The following is a 12,984-nucleotide window of genomic DNA, read 5'->3' on the forward strand; positions in this document are numbered from 1 at the left end:
CCTCCTGTACTGCGTGCTGGCCCCAGTAAACGCCCCAACGGTGCTGGCTGGCTCCTCAACAGTAACTTCTTTTGAGCCGGGAGAGGGCAGTGCCAACAGATGCATGGGACCCTGGGGACCTGCGGGCACTGGAAGCAGTTTCCTCACCTCTCTGGTCAGTAGGAGCCAGGGAGGGCAGCAGACCTAATTACACCCCCAGGACTGAGTTCCCATTTGCAAAAGGAAGCGACCCAGAAACCAAAGCATGCACATCAGGGAGCCACCCGAGGGGCCAAGCAGATACACAGGGGGTTGAGGGTGCAAGAAAACACACCGACACACGAGCAAAGGTTTTTGTGTGTGTGTTAATTTAATCATACAAATATTCATTTATACAGTAAGGAAAAACCTCCTCATCTTCATCTCCGCCCAGGCCCCACGAGGCCCCACCACAATCGCCCACCAGCTTGCTCACTACCCACCATGATGAGGTGGACGGGCAGCCACTGCTGCCCAGCACTCACCCAGGGAAACAAGGACAGGCGGGGCAGGGTGCAGTGGGGATCCGCTTGCTTTCCTGAGCCCTGGCAACCCCATCATCCTCTCCTGCTGGGGCTGACTGAATTTGGGGAGCTGTTTATTCTCACACCCACTCCCGACCCCGGCCACCCTCAGGCCACACCAGCTGTCCTGGTGAAGTTCTTTCCAGGTTGGAAGTGCTTTTGCTGGACTTCAGCTATAGCCAGTCCTTACTGAGGGAGAGAAGGCTGTTTCTTGTAGAAAAATGCCCCAAATTCAACTGTCCCCATGACGAAAAGAAAAAGAAGGCATGCACGCGTGCACACACATCCACACACACCTCACTCCGTGCACACAGGGAGGCTCTTCCCAGGTGGAGCCTGTGCCTCCCACCCTGGACTCAGGCCCCTAAGGAGGGCGCCTGCCTGACCTCGTGGGTACAACCCTGCTGGTCCTGCCCGAGACAGCCTGCCGTGTGGCGCGGAACAGCAGAAGCTCCTGGGGCTGAGGGTGGCCTCGGGCACCCCACCAGCAGGGGATGAGGGCTCCAGGCACGTCAGAGACCAAACGAACGTGCTGAGAGGCGTGGGGAGCCCTGGGCGTGGGGAGCCACGGACCCCGGCCCCTACTCCCTGGCCTCTGCAAGGAGCCTACCTCTCCAAGGACGTGTACGGACATGGTTTGTTCTTGGGAGGAAGCCAACGTGCGTGGGACAGTTACCTTGACGAGCCAGGCTGCCCACAAGCAAGAGGAGCAGGACGCCTCCGGCAGGAATGGCGGCAGGAAGCCCCTCCTGGGAAAGAGGGAAGGGGCCCCGAGCGTAGGGAAGATGAGAACGCCAGGAAACCAGGGGCCGGAAGCCTCCCACGACCCTGCCAGGGGCAGGTGGAGACGTGCTGCTCTGAGGGCTACCAAGCCAGGAGAATGCTGGGCACGGAGGGCTCCAGGTGCTGGTGTCCCAGGAGGTTGGCACCAACAGTAGCGGCAGCCTGGGCCTAACAGGGCCCTCAGACAAAAAGCCATCGTGAGCTCCTGGCTTGGGTGGTGGCTGGGGCACCCAACAAGGAGTCCAGTCTGCTCTGCTCAGGAATGGGGCACTCTTCGTGTGCATAGAAAGGGGTGCTCCAGTGTGAGCCCTAGTCCAGCCCCAGACCTAGACGCACTGCCCTGCTCAGCAGGCCGGCTCCACTCTCCCCCAGGGCTTCTCCAGTGGACCAAAATTTATTCCCCCTTTTATTTGGGGGGAGGGGAGGAGATAAAGGGTCATTTCATACAAGCTTTTCTCCCACAATCAAGCTTTAAAAACAACAGTCTCAGAAGAGGATGAGGAGGAACAAACAACACACATTTTTGGAACTCAGACACCCAGACAGAGACAGACGGCAGGCAGACCCTCACCCACACCCAGGCTCTAGGACCCCGTGCAGCCACTCCTCACCTGGTCTCCCTGCTCGTCTCACACCCCTGGGATGGGTGGGGGATGGCAACAGGCAGGCAATCACACCCTAGATCCATATCCCCGGCTGTCAAATCAACCAAGACTCGAGGGAAGGAGGGGGTGAGTGAGAAGAGAAGAGGGACTTTGCATATTCTTGTATCTTTGGCAGACAGCTGTTCTAGCCTGGTTCAAGCTTCCCATGGAGGGACCCACACCTCAGCCTGCTAGGAGTCCACAGGATGCCGCTGGGGCCACCTGCCGAAGACAGCAGCCAGCCAACCAACGCGCCTCTGCTCTGGCTGGGCTGCCTCTCGCCCCCCGCCCCCCAATAACCAGGCGTCCTGCTCAAGGCGGGGGTTCTCTCATTTCCATCAAATTGTGGTCTCCACGATCAGTCAGTAACTGCGGCCCTTCCCCACGGCAAATTCCCCATTTCTGGCTGTCTTTTCATACCGTGACAGCTCAGCCTCCACTAACAAGCTGTGAAAACACCACAAAAGACAATTGAGAGGAAACACAAGGAAGCATGGATGCCTTCACACTTCCAGCTGCACACTCGCTGGTGAGCTGCACCAACACCCGTGTGTGTGCACGTGGCACACGCATACACGCAGCACGAGCCACTGCTCCCAGAGTGAACAGGGAGCCACTGTGTATAAAGAAGCCAAAAAAGCAGTAAGCATGACGGCGTTTCTGACAAGAGAAACATGGAAGAAAAGCAATTTGAATTGTTATAAGTGCGTGCGGAAGGACACCTCTCGGGCTCCGAAACGCCCACGTCACCCGAGACCTGTCCTCAAGGCTTCCTCTGCGACCCACACAGGGAAGTTTGGTCTTCAGAGAGGTTCTGATGGTAACAAGCCACAGGGTTGACGAATACAAATGTTAAAGGTGTAAATCAACAGAAGATTAAAGAGAAGGGAGGAGGAAAAGGGTGGTAGATAATTCATTGGCTGATGCCACTGAAAACAAACGGGGTCAAAGACTCGCGCAGTCACGTGGCACGGCAGGGCCCCCTGTGGCACTGACCCGCAGAACCCCACACACGCCACGCCAGCTTTCACCTGAATCGCTTCCAGAGCAAGCAGCTATTCTACAGAGTACGCTATCCCTTATCTAAAAAAATAAAAGTGGGGAAAGAGAAAAAAATTAACATGTGCTCAAAACTACAACCTGTCTGCAGGCAAAATAAGATTTGTTGAAAAAGATGGCTTTTTTCCCCCATTTTAAACTGTTTTTCCCTTCCCGAGTGACCTACGACTTGTCAGACTGACGCCTACTAGACAGAGCCCACGGCGGCTGCATGGATTTCTTCTTGGAGCCTCCACACCATTCCAGCGATTCAGCATTCACACATGCACACTGAGTTTACTCAAAACTAGTCTGTTCTGCTTCTTCCTCTTCTTCCGGGATGGGGTGGGTCAGAGCCAGGGGTCCATGCGATGTGGTCTGCAATCCAGAGGAACCCCCTGCCCTCCCCCCACCAAAGTCAGGCCTTCTGTCTTTTGTAAGTTTCTTCTTGCTGACACCCGCTTAAGACTGGCCGAAGGGGTAAGGCCCGTGGAGCCCCTGGAAGAGAGTGAACACAGTCAGTGAGGGCAGACACACGGCAGGTACAACTTGACAACCAAAGCCAAGTAAAAGCATCTATGGTTCCCAGGGAGCCCCAAGGAAGCCCCAGGGCGCAGACAAGGCTTGAGGGGTGTCCTTACCATACAGACCTCAGGCGGCCAAACAGCAGCACATTTCGAGTTGCTAAGTGTTCTCACTCACAAAACCACCCCATCCAGAGAGAGGAGGGGTGGGGAAGCGTCCTCTCATCTTTCAACCTGTAGCTCAATGGGTGCCAACTTTCCTCTACCTCGGTCACAAAGCCTTCCTTCCTTCTTGACAACAACGTCTCAGACTCTCTGCTAAAGACCCTTGTACACCACTTCCTGCACCTTAACTTCCAAGATGCAGGTTACTATTTATTAATGACACTTATGTCAATAACACAAGCACTGCAGCAGAAACGTGACCACCTACTGGGCACCTAGGTACCAGGCACGTCCTAGGAGCTTTGCATACAGGCTTCCATCCTCATCCCAACAGCCAGGTGAGAATTACAGCCATTTGACGGATGTCCATTTGACCACAGAGTCTGAGACTTGTTCAAAGTCACAAGGATAGTAAAAGGCAGAGCCAAGATTCAAACCCAAGTTTGATCTCTGTTCTCCCCACATGGCCTCTCCCTTGCCACATGAAGATAAGTTTTATTCCAAATTCCCAAAGGCATTTTCTATGAGCTTGGCTGGGATGAAAAGGCACCATAGTCTCACTGTTCCCTTAATGAGGGAAGAATGAGACTCCACGATGTGCCAACACGAAAAGCAGCTGCACGAACTCGGTGGAGGGTGACCCGTGCCTCTCTCCACTGCCACGCGGCTCCTGGAGAATGCTCCTTGGAAAGACCCCGTCAAGGTCAAGGTAACTGGTAACCAGCCTCACTAGAGTCCACACCCTAAACTGCCCCCTAGACCAAAGGGACCCAATGGGCGCAGAGAGCAGGCACCTCAGCCGTAACCACAACAAATGGCCTGACAGGGGTTTCCTGATGTTTGACAAGAGGCGGCACAGGAATGGCTGAGATGACATTTTCAATTAGCTTGATGGGACGTGGGCAGTCAATATTTGACTGTCTTTAAAAAATGATACATTTTGTTGAAAAGAAACAAAAGTGCTTGGTTGCAGGGCTGCCAGTGATCAGAACCCCTTTCAGTATGACTGTTTGCTGCCGTCTCCCTGGCATCTGGCATGTTGCCTGGCCCTTAGTTGGTACCCAAAGTATTTGCTGAATTAACAGGCATTTCTCAGGCTACTATCTGGAGTGTCAGAACCCTCTAAGTCCCAGGAATATCAGTCCTTCCAAAACCAAGTTTTTAAACAGCTGCTTAGGCCTGGGGACAAGTGGCCGGGTCATGCCATCCGTCTGGCCTCAGCCTCCTGGGTCCTGGAGGTGTACAGCCCTCAGCTCCCTGTGCAGTGGAGCACACACTGTGGAGAACGAGGAGGAGGGACCTGGCTTCTGCCCCCGCTTTGCACCCGCTCGCCCAGTGACCTTGAGAGAGGTCCTGCCCCTCACACGCTCTCAAGGTTCCTCCTCACATCTTTCCAGATTTAAGGCTCTAGGAGTCAACACAAAATGCCCTGGCTCAGGAGGATGAAAAACAGTATTTCAAGAAAGAGTGCCCTTTGGTCATGCTTAGGCCAGAGGTCAAACTGCCAAAAACAGGGAACATGATATTCAAGTTTCCATGTTTTTCAGTGAAAAGCACTGAAATTGTTCTTGCTCCCCCACCCCGCCCCCTGCCCCCGCTGCCCCCCCATACAAAGCCACAAAAGACCAGCTGGAGAGCTGCTTGGTGGTATCACTGAACTAAAGCGCCTAAAAAGGTGAATGTGGGGGTGGACAGGCCGACACTGACGGAGCACCCACTGTGTGCAGGGGCTGTCCCAGCACCGTAACAGGTTCTTTTTAGTTCTCACAAAGACCCACCGAGACAAGCATGGTCTCCACGCTCAGAACGGCGAGGTCACCTGATCAAGGGCACAGAGCTGGCAAGCAGAGCAGTAGTGTTTAAAATGCCCAAATGCCACACATCTGCCAGCCCCTGAGCCCATCACGCCTCCAGCAGGCCAGCTGAGGTGGTAACCATCTCAGCAGCCAGGGCACCCTCCTGCTCAACCCAGTGCGGGTGGGGAAGCAAAGGGCTGACAGACTCCATTCTGCAGGGCCTAGTCAGAGGGTCACACACACCACAGGTGGAAAGGAAAGAAGCTTAACACAAGCTGCTCTCAGCACTTCCCAACAACATTCATTCACCTGGAACAATCCAAGGAAAGCAGTAACGGCTTAGATTCCCATAAGATTTAAAACTAATACAATACTCAAAGGTCTCTCTGTACAGGAAAAAATGAACAGAGAAAAGAAAACCCTCAAACAAACAGCAGTTGTTTTCTATGAAGCATTTCCCCCGTTACCCCGTTAGCCTAGATTTCACTGCTTTCCAGACGAAACTTCACATGGGGTTCAGTAAAGCGAGCACCGGCCTTGTGACTCGTCTGGGAAGCGTGAAGGGGTCACGACTGTGCTAAGCAGCGGCTGCATACCCCATTTACAGACGAATAAACAGGTCCTGCAACTGGCAGAGAGCGGAATGAAGACGCGCGTGCATTTCCCGGTTTCCACGCGACAGCCCGGCCCTGAGACCATTCAGCGTGGTACTTAACTAGCTTAGATTACAGGGTGACCGCTCGTCCTCACCGTCCTGACTGAGGGTCTGTGCCTTTTGGGAGGAAAAATGTGACCTAATTCCCTTTTACCCAGAAAATGGCATATTGTCGTTGTTGATGTTTAGCTGGTGCAGAGAGGTGGCCTGAGAATGAACTCTACTTTCTTTCCATCCAAATGAACTGCCATCCCCTCAAGAAAGGGAGAGAAAGCCAATTCTGTTTCGAAACCACTTTATCATCTAGACTCCCCACATGCAGGACCGGAGGTGTCACAACTGGATCACAGAACACAGGCAACGCAACACGAGTTATTAAGGAAAAGCCTGTGGAGATTCCAACAACAGCGTGTCCAGGGCAGCCGACGGCAGGAGGCCAAGCGGGAAGTGCCATTCCTAACAGTGGGATGGAGGTCGATTCGAAACGGAGGCCCATCCACATTTCCGGTTCTACTGGAGTTCCCGCAGCCGGTGTAACAGGCTCTGGTGGCTAATGTCTCTGATCCCAGTCTAAACGTAGGCTTTGGCAATACAGACAATATTCACTTCTCCTGGGGCCTAGCAGTTCTTCCAACTTTTTATCTGTAGGAAAAGCAAATGCCAACTATTTTAACTAACCGGGCATCACTGACAGCTCTCTGTAACAGCTGTACCACTACTACGTAGGGAAACAGCCCAACGTATAGCTGCATCGGATGCTACCCCAGAGCCCCGAATTAAACCCTGACTCAAGCAAAAACTGGGGTCATCAGCAGATTACAAAGCTCAGCGAGTCTGATGCAGGTCACGCTTCGCTCTATGAGCAATCACTCATCACCACGTCCCAGCAGCAAGGCTGGATGTATCCGAGCGAATAGAGGGGATGAATAATCAAACCCAGAAAAGAATTCCTTCATCTGACTCTAGGTCTGAAGGTCAGTTCCCCAGGGCCTCCCCAACCTCCACAGAAATTCAAAGGCTACATTTATTTCTCAGAGCAGCATGCCATCCGCTAGGGACAAGAAAACCTTCCTGGTGAAGGAGAGACCGGCAGGTGCTCAGGGTTGAGCTGCTGCCTGTTTGCCACTGAACAGCCGTCGTGGCTGGTCTGAGCCCTGGGAGCCGGGCCCCTGGGCTCCATCCTCACCAGCTAAGACAGAGGGCCTCCCTGCCTGCTGGCGTCTGGGAAGACGCTGCGGCCTCAGACAGGGTGAAAGATTACAGCGATTGGCTCAGGTCCTGAGCTGCACTTCCGCGATGCAGTAACTACTGCAAGCCATCATTTGGCAAATTTTCCACAATGTTTTTAAAAGAGAGCATTTCTAGACATAAAAGAAAAGCGCAGTCTCATTCATCACAATCGCCTGACAGGACAATTTAAGATCCAGTACTCATATAGTCATGATCCTGCTGTCAAAGCAAACCTTAAAACAAACAAACAAACACCCACCACCTGTCTGATTGGTTTTTCATGAATCTGTAGCTGCGCCTGTGGAACAGCAGTCACTCTCAGCGCGATTTGGTTCTCACTGATCTTGTGTGTGCACCTACAGTATCTTCCAGTTCTTCCGAAAATTACACAGACTCAAAACAACTTTTCCAAAAAGGGGTACTAAATACTGTCGGAGAAAACACTAACTGTATGCCAAGTACTAAAAACAGGAAACTAGTTCTGTTTCAGCTGGAATTTTTCTTCAAGTGTCTTCATCAATTTTCAATGGTGGGAAGTGCAGTGCTGACGAGGGTACAAGCTGTTCCTGCCGATTATTTGTGCCTTGCACACAGGATTCAAACATCAGTAAAATGAATGAATGGACTGTGAAATACTTTGCACTAGTGAGCCACCTCTGTTTTTAACCTTCTAGCGGGGAAAAAAAATAAGGTTGAAATTCCTTATGAAACAAGCAAGTTACGGGGCTTTCTAGGTTGCTTTTTTTCCCCCTCTTTTTCTTTATGAAAGCCTGTTGTTTAGAGAAAACACAACAACACGAAACTTTCACATACCTGTCTTTATTTTGCTTTTATCTGTAAGTTGATGTAAATAAATAAAAAGCTTCCCACAGCCTAACAGAAAGACAGAAGCGTTGGTGCGGCAGTGAGGTAACACGCTCCGGTGTGTGCATACTGATGACAGCTCCAGATAACCCCCCCCCCCCATTTCCTGGGCCAGTGTCACTGCTCCACCCGCCTGCTGCCCCCTTTGTATTAATTCTGTGTACTGAACACAAACACAGAAGAATACAGGGCTTAGTGCGAAGTTCTGTCCTGATCCTGTACTGCAAACACCATGTGAGGCGGCCTGGCTCGGCTGGCGGGGGCCCGACACTGACTGAGCTTGAGCCCCGATCAAGCGCGCCAGTCTCTCATGATTTAGAAATACGATGAACTTTGTCCTGTAGGACGCGGCAGGGCAATGAGGCCGCCCTCAGAAATGCTCAAACCGGGCCCCCTAACGGGCCGACAGTCTCAGAGGCGGCTACTAGTGCGGCTCTCCCGTCGGCAGGAGGCCCCTCCGGCAGATGCTTTAACTCCGGTGTTCAGACCGTCATGCGATGTAACTGTGAATGAGGACACGTTACTTAAAGCTCTAGAGGACAAGGAGGACCCTGACTGAGTCTGGCTTCCCCTCTCAGGAAAGACTTCAGAAAAAGCTGTTTGCTGCCTGGAAGTCCAGCCCCAGAGATCTCACGTAATACCAAGTGTGCGAGAATCCAGGTGGGATGCTGGCAGGCAGAGCTCTCGCGACCATGTCCTGCAGTAGAGACTCCTAACAAGGAAGAAAGAACTGGCAAGAGTCTCACTGGGGAGGACACCCCAAAAGAGAGGAGCTTATCCAAGTTCCCAGCCACGTGGCCACTGGTGCCGTCCTGCCGCCTGAGGCCCATGGTGAGGCTGCTGGTCCCATTTCCTCTCCGAATTTCCATTCGGGCTCCTGTCACCTTCTGTCAACTACCCTTTCCTCACACACCATCGTCTTCCCGCATCTCTTACAATTAATTCACAGCCTCAGCCCTGCCCCCCGCCCCCAACAGCTGGCAGGCTGAGGGAGGATAAATAAATCGTCTCTCCTTGGGGGTCCCATTCAGCCACATTTGATTTCACGCAGCCACTCCCGCTCAGAAGCACTGCTGGCTCTGTTTCCTTTTCCATTAAAAGTGAAGCCTCCTCTGCTTGGCTTTCAAAGGCCTCCCTCCCAAACTCGCCCCACCCTCCCTAAGCACATCTCTGTCACCGGTCACGCTGGTCAGTGTCCCGTGAACACACCTTGGCTGTGGTTGCCTCTGGGCCTTCCTGCATGCGGTTCCTCGTCCCTCCAATTCAGTCCGAATCCTTATCCACCATCACTTTTATGGCTACTCCGAACCTCACTGCTTTCTCCTGCCTCCAAACTCCTATGAGCCGAGTGGCACTCGGTGTACCCCATCTTTACTGCTCTCCTTATTTCCTGTCAGCCAGTCACATCTGTGTAGTCAGGCAGCAAATTCTTTGAAGATAAGGATTGGCACAGGCTGAGCACCAAGGAGGCTGAATTAACTGAACAATATCCAAGTTATCTCTGTGGAAAGCAGTTCGAACTGACCCTTGGGCAGTGAAATCACAGCAAAAGCTGAAGACCCTCTTTCTTTGCAGGTGAACATGCCCCGTTTTGGAAAGGGTCTCACTTTCAGCTGAGTGCTAAGGAAGCCCACTTTTCCCCCGTGAGCTGCAGCTCACAGCCTTCCATTCTGCACCGGGTTCTGCCCGAATAGTTACTGCAGCTGAACCTGGAGCAGCTACACTAGGAGACGCATTCTCTCACGCTTGTGAATTACACTTATCTGTCTGAGCCTGCAGTTAGCCCTATTTTGAGGACTTTCATCAGAAATTAAAGTGCAAAATTCAGAGCATAGGGAAGAGAATACATCCTTACAACCAAAATGAAACATCCCGGCCATCTTGGGAACGCCAGCTTGGTTTCAGCTGTAAGACTGCCCAGCATCAGATCAGTGTAAAACAATGCTTGGAGCCCCAAAACAAATAAAATGGAGCTGAACAGCTTTGAAGCTGTTGAGGTACAAAAGGGAGAGTTCCTGGAGATACTTTTTATTCTCAGTCAGACTGTAATGTTACAGACAACAAAAGACATTTTCTGAGGCTCACAATGTTTGCTCCATTTATTTTTTGAATGCACACATGACCCGTGCCAATGCAAACACCAGCAGGGCTGGGAGGACTTTACTGGCTGCTCCGGGTTTTCAAAAGAGGTTCATCTTTATATCATTAAACCAGTCTCCTGGCAAAGTCCTTGTTACAGAATGTGCTCATCTGCCAGCAAATGGGGGGCGGGGCGCAGCACACAGGCTCCTCAGTCGCCTGCCTCGCTTCCTCCTTCGCCACAGTCTTTTGTAGGAGATCTCAGCGTATAATCTACCTGCAGAGAACAGCCAGCAAAGTCGCGTCTGCCAGCAAACCTCATCACAGTACAGTCGGTCTAGAAGAACATTAGACTCACAGGGCCCCTGGGTTCCAGCCCAGGGCCCACCCCCCGTTTGCCGGGAGAATGTGTGCAAGTCACTTACAGCATCCTGCTTATTTTGTGAAATGACGAGCATAACGACACAACTCCCAAGAGTGTTGTGAATGAAGAATAAATGCAGTAAAGTTGCTCTGGGTAACATGAAGTCATTTGCTCACGTTAGCCATGGCTTTAAGCGCAGTCCTTGGACCTCTCCTCTATCTCTGCCTGTGGCCCCCGGGTAGGGCGACATCCGGCAATGTCTGAAGCCACTTTCAACTGTTATGCTCAGGGTTGGGGAGGCACTATTAGCATCCAGCCGGTAAAGGCCAGGGACGCTGCTAAACATTTTACAACACGTAAGACCCCCCGCCCCCAGACTTATCTGGCTTCAAATGTCAGTAGTGTTATCCGTGGCTGAGAAAGCCTGCCCTGCTCTCATCACTTGTAGACTGCAGCCAGTCTCATAGCATTAGGTACCATCCAGATAACATGACTCCCAAATTTAGATCTCTACCCAGACCTCTTTCCTAAGCGCTGCAACCAACTTAGACATACAAGAACCCACTTGACACCTCCCTTCAGATGTCTACGGAACGCTCCGCTGTGCCCCAAATGGAACTCCTAATCGCTGCCCGCTTCTACACAGCCTTTCCCTTCTCCACGGAGGCCAAGTCCACCCTGTTAGCTGTTCAGGCCAAACACCTTGGTGTCATCCTTTACTCTCACTTACGTCCCCCTACAACCTCCTTGCAAATCCCGTAGCTCTAGCCACAAACTAGACCCAAACTTGGACCACTTCGCCCACCTCTGTGACACCACTCCCGTCCAAACCACTCTCTCTCCCCCCCTGGACCGTTGCGTCCACTTCCCCGTTGGTCCTCTGCGTCTGCCTTGCCCTGTATCCCCTACATGAGAACAGAGGGATCCTTTACCACCCAAAGACAGACCACACCACCCCTCTGCTAAACCCTTTGATGGTTCCTGTGTCCCTCAGAGCAGAAGCCCTCCGTGACGGGGTTTGCATCCTGACCCCATCTCCCTCCCCACCCTCCTCTCCTCACCCACTCTGTTCCTCGAACAAACTGGTCAACTTCCACCTCAGGGCTTGGACTGGCTGTCCCGTTGCCTAAAGTGTTCTTTCTCCAGAAACAAAACCCATTTAAAAGCAATAAGAGAGCCCCTAAGTATGTTCTAGTTCCAAAATGCTAAGTATGTTCAAGGGAGATTTTAAATTCGTTCTCGAAAAATAAAACTCCAGAGACTATCTTTTGGCAACAATCAGGGAATATAGACAGGTTTTGTAACTTCAAGAGGTACAGGTACTGCTGTCATAAGAGTTAATGGAAATTTCAATGTCAACAAAAATCTAAGCCCACGTGACTCTAGAGGTCCTGGGGAATCTTTTCCCTTCCTGGAGGCGAAGATAAGGGCTGGTTTCTGTAGTGTCCGCAGCAGCTTATGGGGAGAGGAGGGTTAGTGGTGGAGAAGTCACATGATATTTGGTCAGTAATTGGCTTGCGCATCTGAAATGTAGGAAGCAGCGCTGCCGAGCCCACAGCTGTTAGCTCAGCCGATAATTGTACTGGAACACGATCTGTAATTGGGAAGCATGGAGTGCACTGCTAAGACAGCTGCCTCAGGAGTCAAAGACAACTGCTTTTGTTCATATCCTGGTTTTAGCACTTTCTAGCTACATGACTTTGTGCAAGTCATGGAATCTGTGCACCTCCCGTGTCAGCCCCCGTACGGCAGGGACAGTAACACACCCGTATCACGGTACTGCCGTGTGGACTGAACGCAGGAACGCACGCCTAACACTGAGCCTGCGCCTCTGGGGAACAAATGGGGGGGGGGGGGAGGCAGGGAGGTGACTGGTATTCTTTTGTGAAAAGCTTTGTAGAATAATTTGGCTCCTTAAACTATGTACATTGATAATTTGAACATTAAAAATGAAATTTAACAAGTCTTCAGCAGAGTGCCTGGCACATAGTAAGTGCTTAATAAATGGTCGTGTTACAGCTCAGATGACTGTACTTTCACTGGCCTCTGCCTGGAAGTAGCATGTTTTTGCTACCTGTCTCTTGCTAGAGGAGACACGAGTTGGCTAAAATATCAAGTGATACAAGTTTTCCTTCCAACTTCTCTTTCAGCCATCTTTAAACCTTTCACAGAAAAGGTCTGTATCTGAGAACAGACTCAAGTTTCACAGCAGTGGGAAGGTTACACTGCCCTCTACTGCCTCACATAACCATTAGCCCAGCTAAGGACACCAACCACCCCACCTGCCTTCTGGTCAAATT

At 51.7% G+C, this 12,984-nt stretch overlaps 1 protein-coding gene across 3 annotated transcripts in view; it reads right to left on the reverse strand.

The window, feature by feature from the left end:
- Positions 1-325: 325 nt before the first annotated feature.
- The window catches only part of ILRUN (inflammation and lipid regulator with UBA-like and NBR1-like domains), an 82,711-nt gene continuing 70,052 nt past the window's right edge, over positions 326-12,984 (reverse strand). For all 3 annotated transcript variants that reach the window (XM_074332828.1, XM_074332830.1, XM_074332829.1), the window contains one exon: positions 326-3,505. In XM_074332828.1, coding sequence (XP_074188929.1) covers positions 3,470-3,505 — 36 coding nt within the window. In that variant the 3' untranslated portion in view covers positions 326-3,469. The remainder of the gene's footprint in view (positions 3,506-12,984) is intronic.

The sequence above is a fragment of the Rhinolophus sinicus genome, linkage group LG05, assembly GCF_036562045.2.
Source record: "Rhinolophus sinicus isolate RSC01 linkage group LG05, ASM3656204v1, whole genome shotgun sequence".
In the NCBI taxonomy this organism is placed as follows: Eukaryota; Metazoa; Chordata; class Mammalia; order Chiroptera; family Rhinolophidae; genus Rhinolophus; species Rhinolophus sinicus.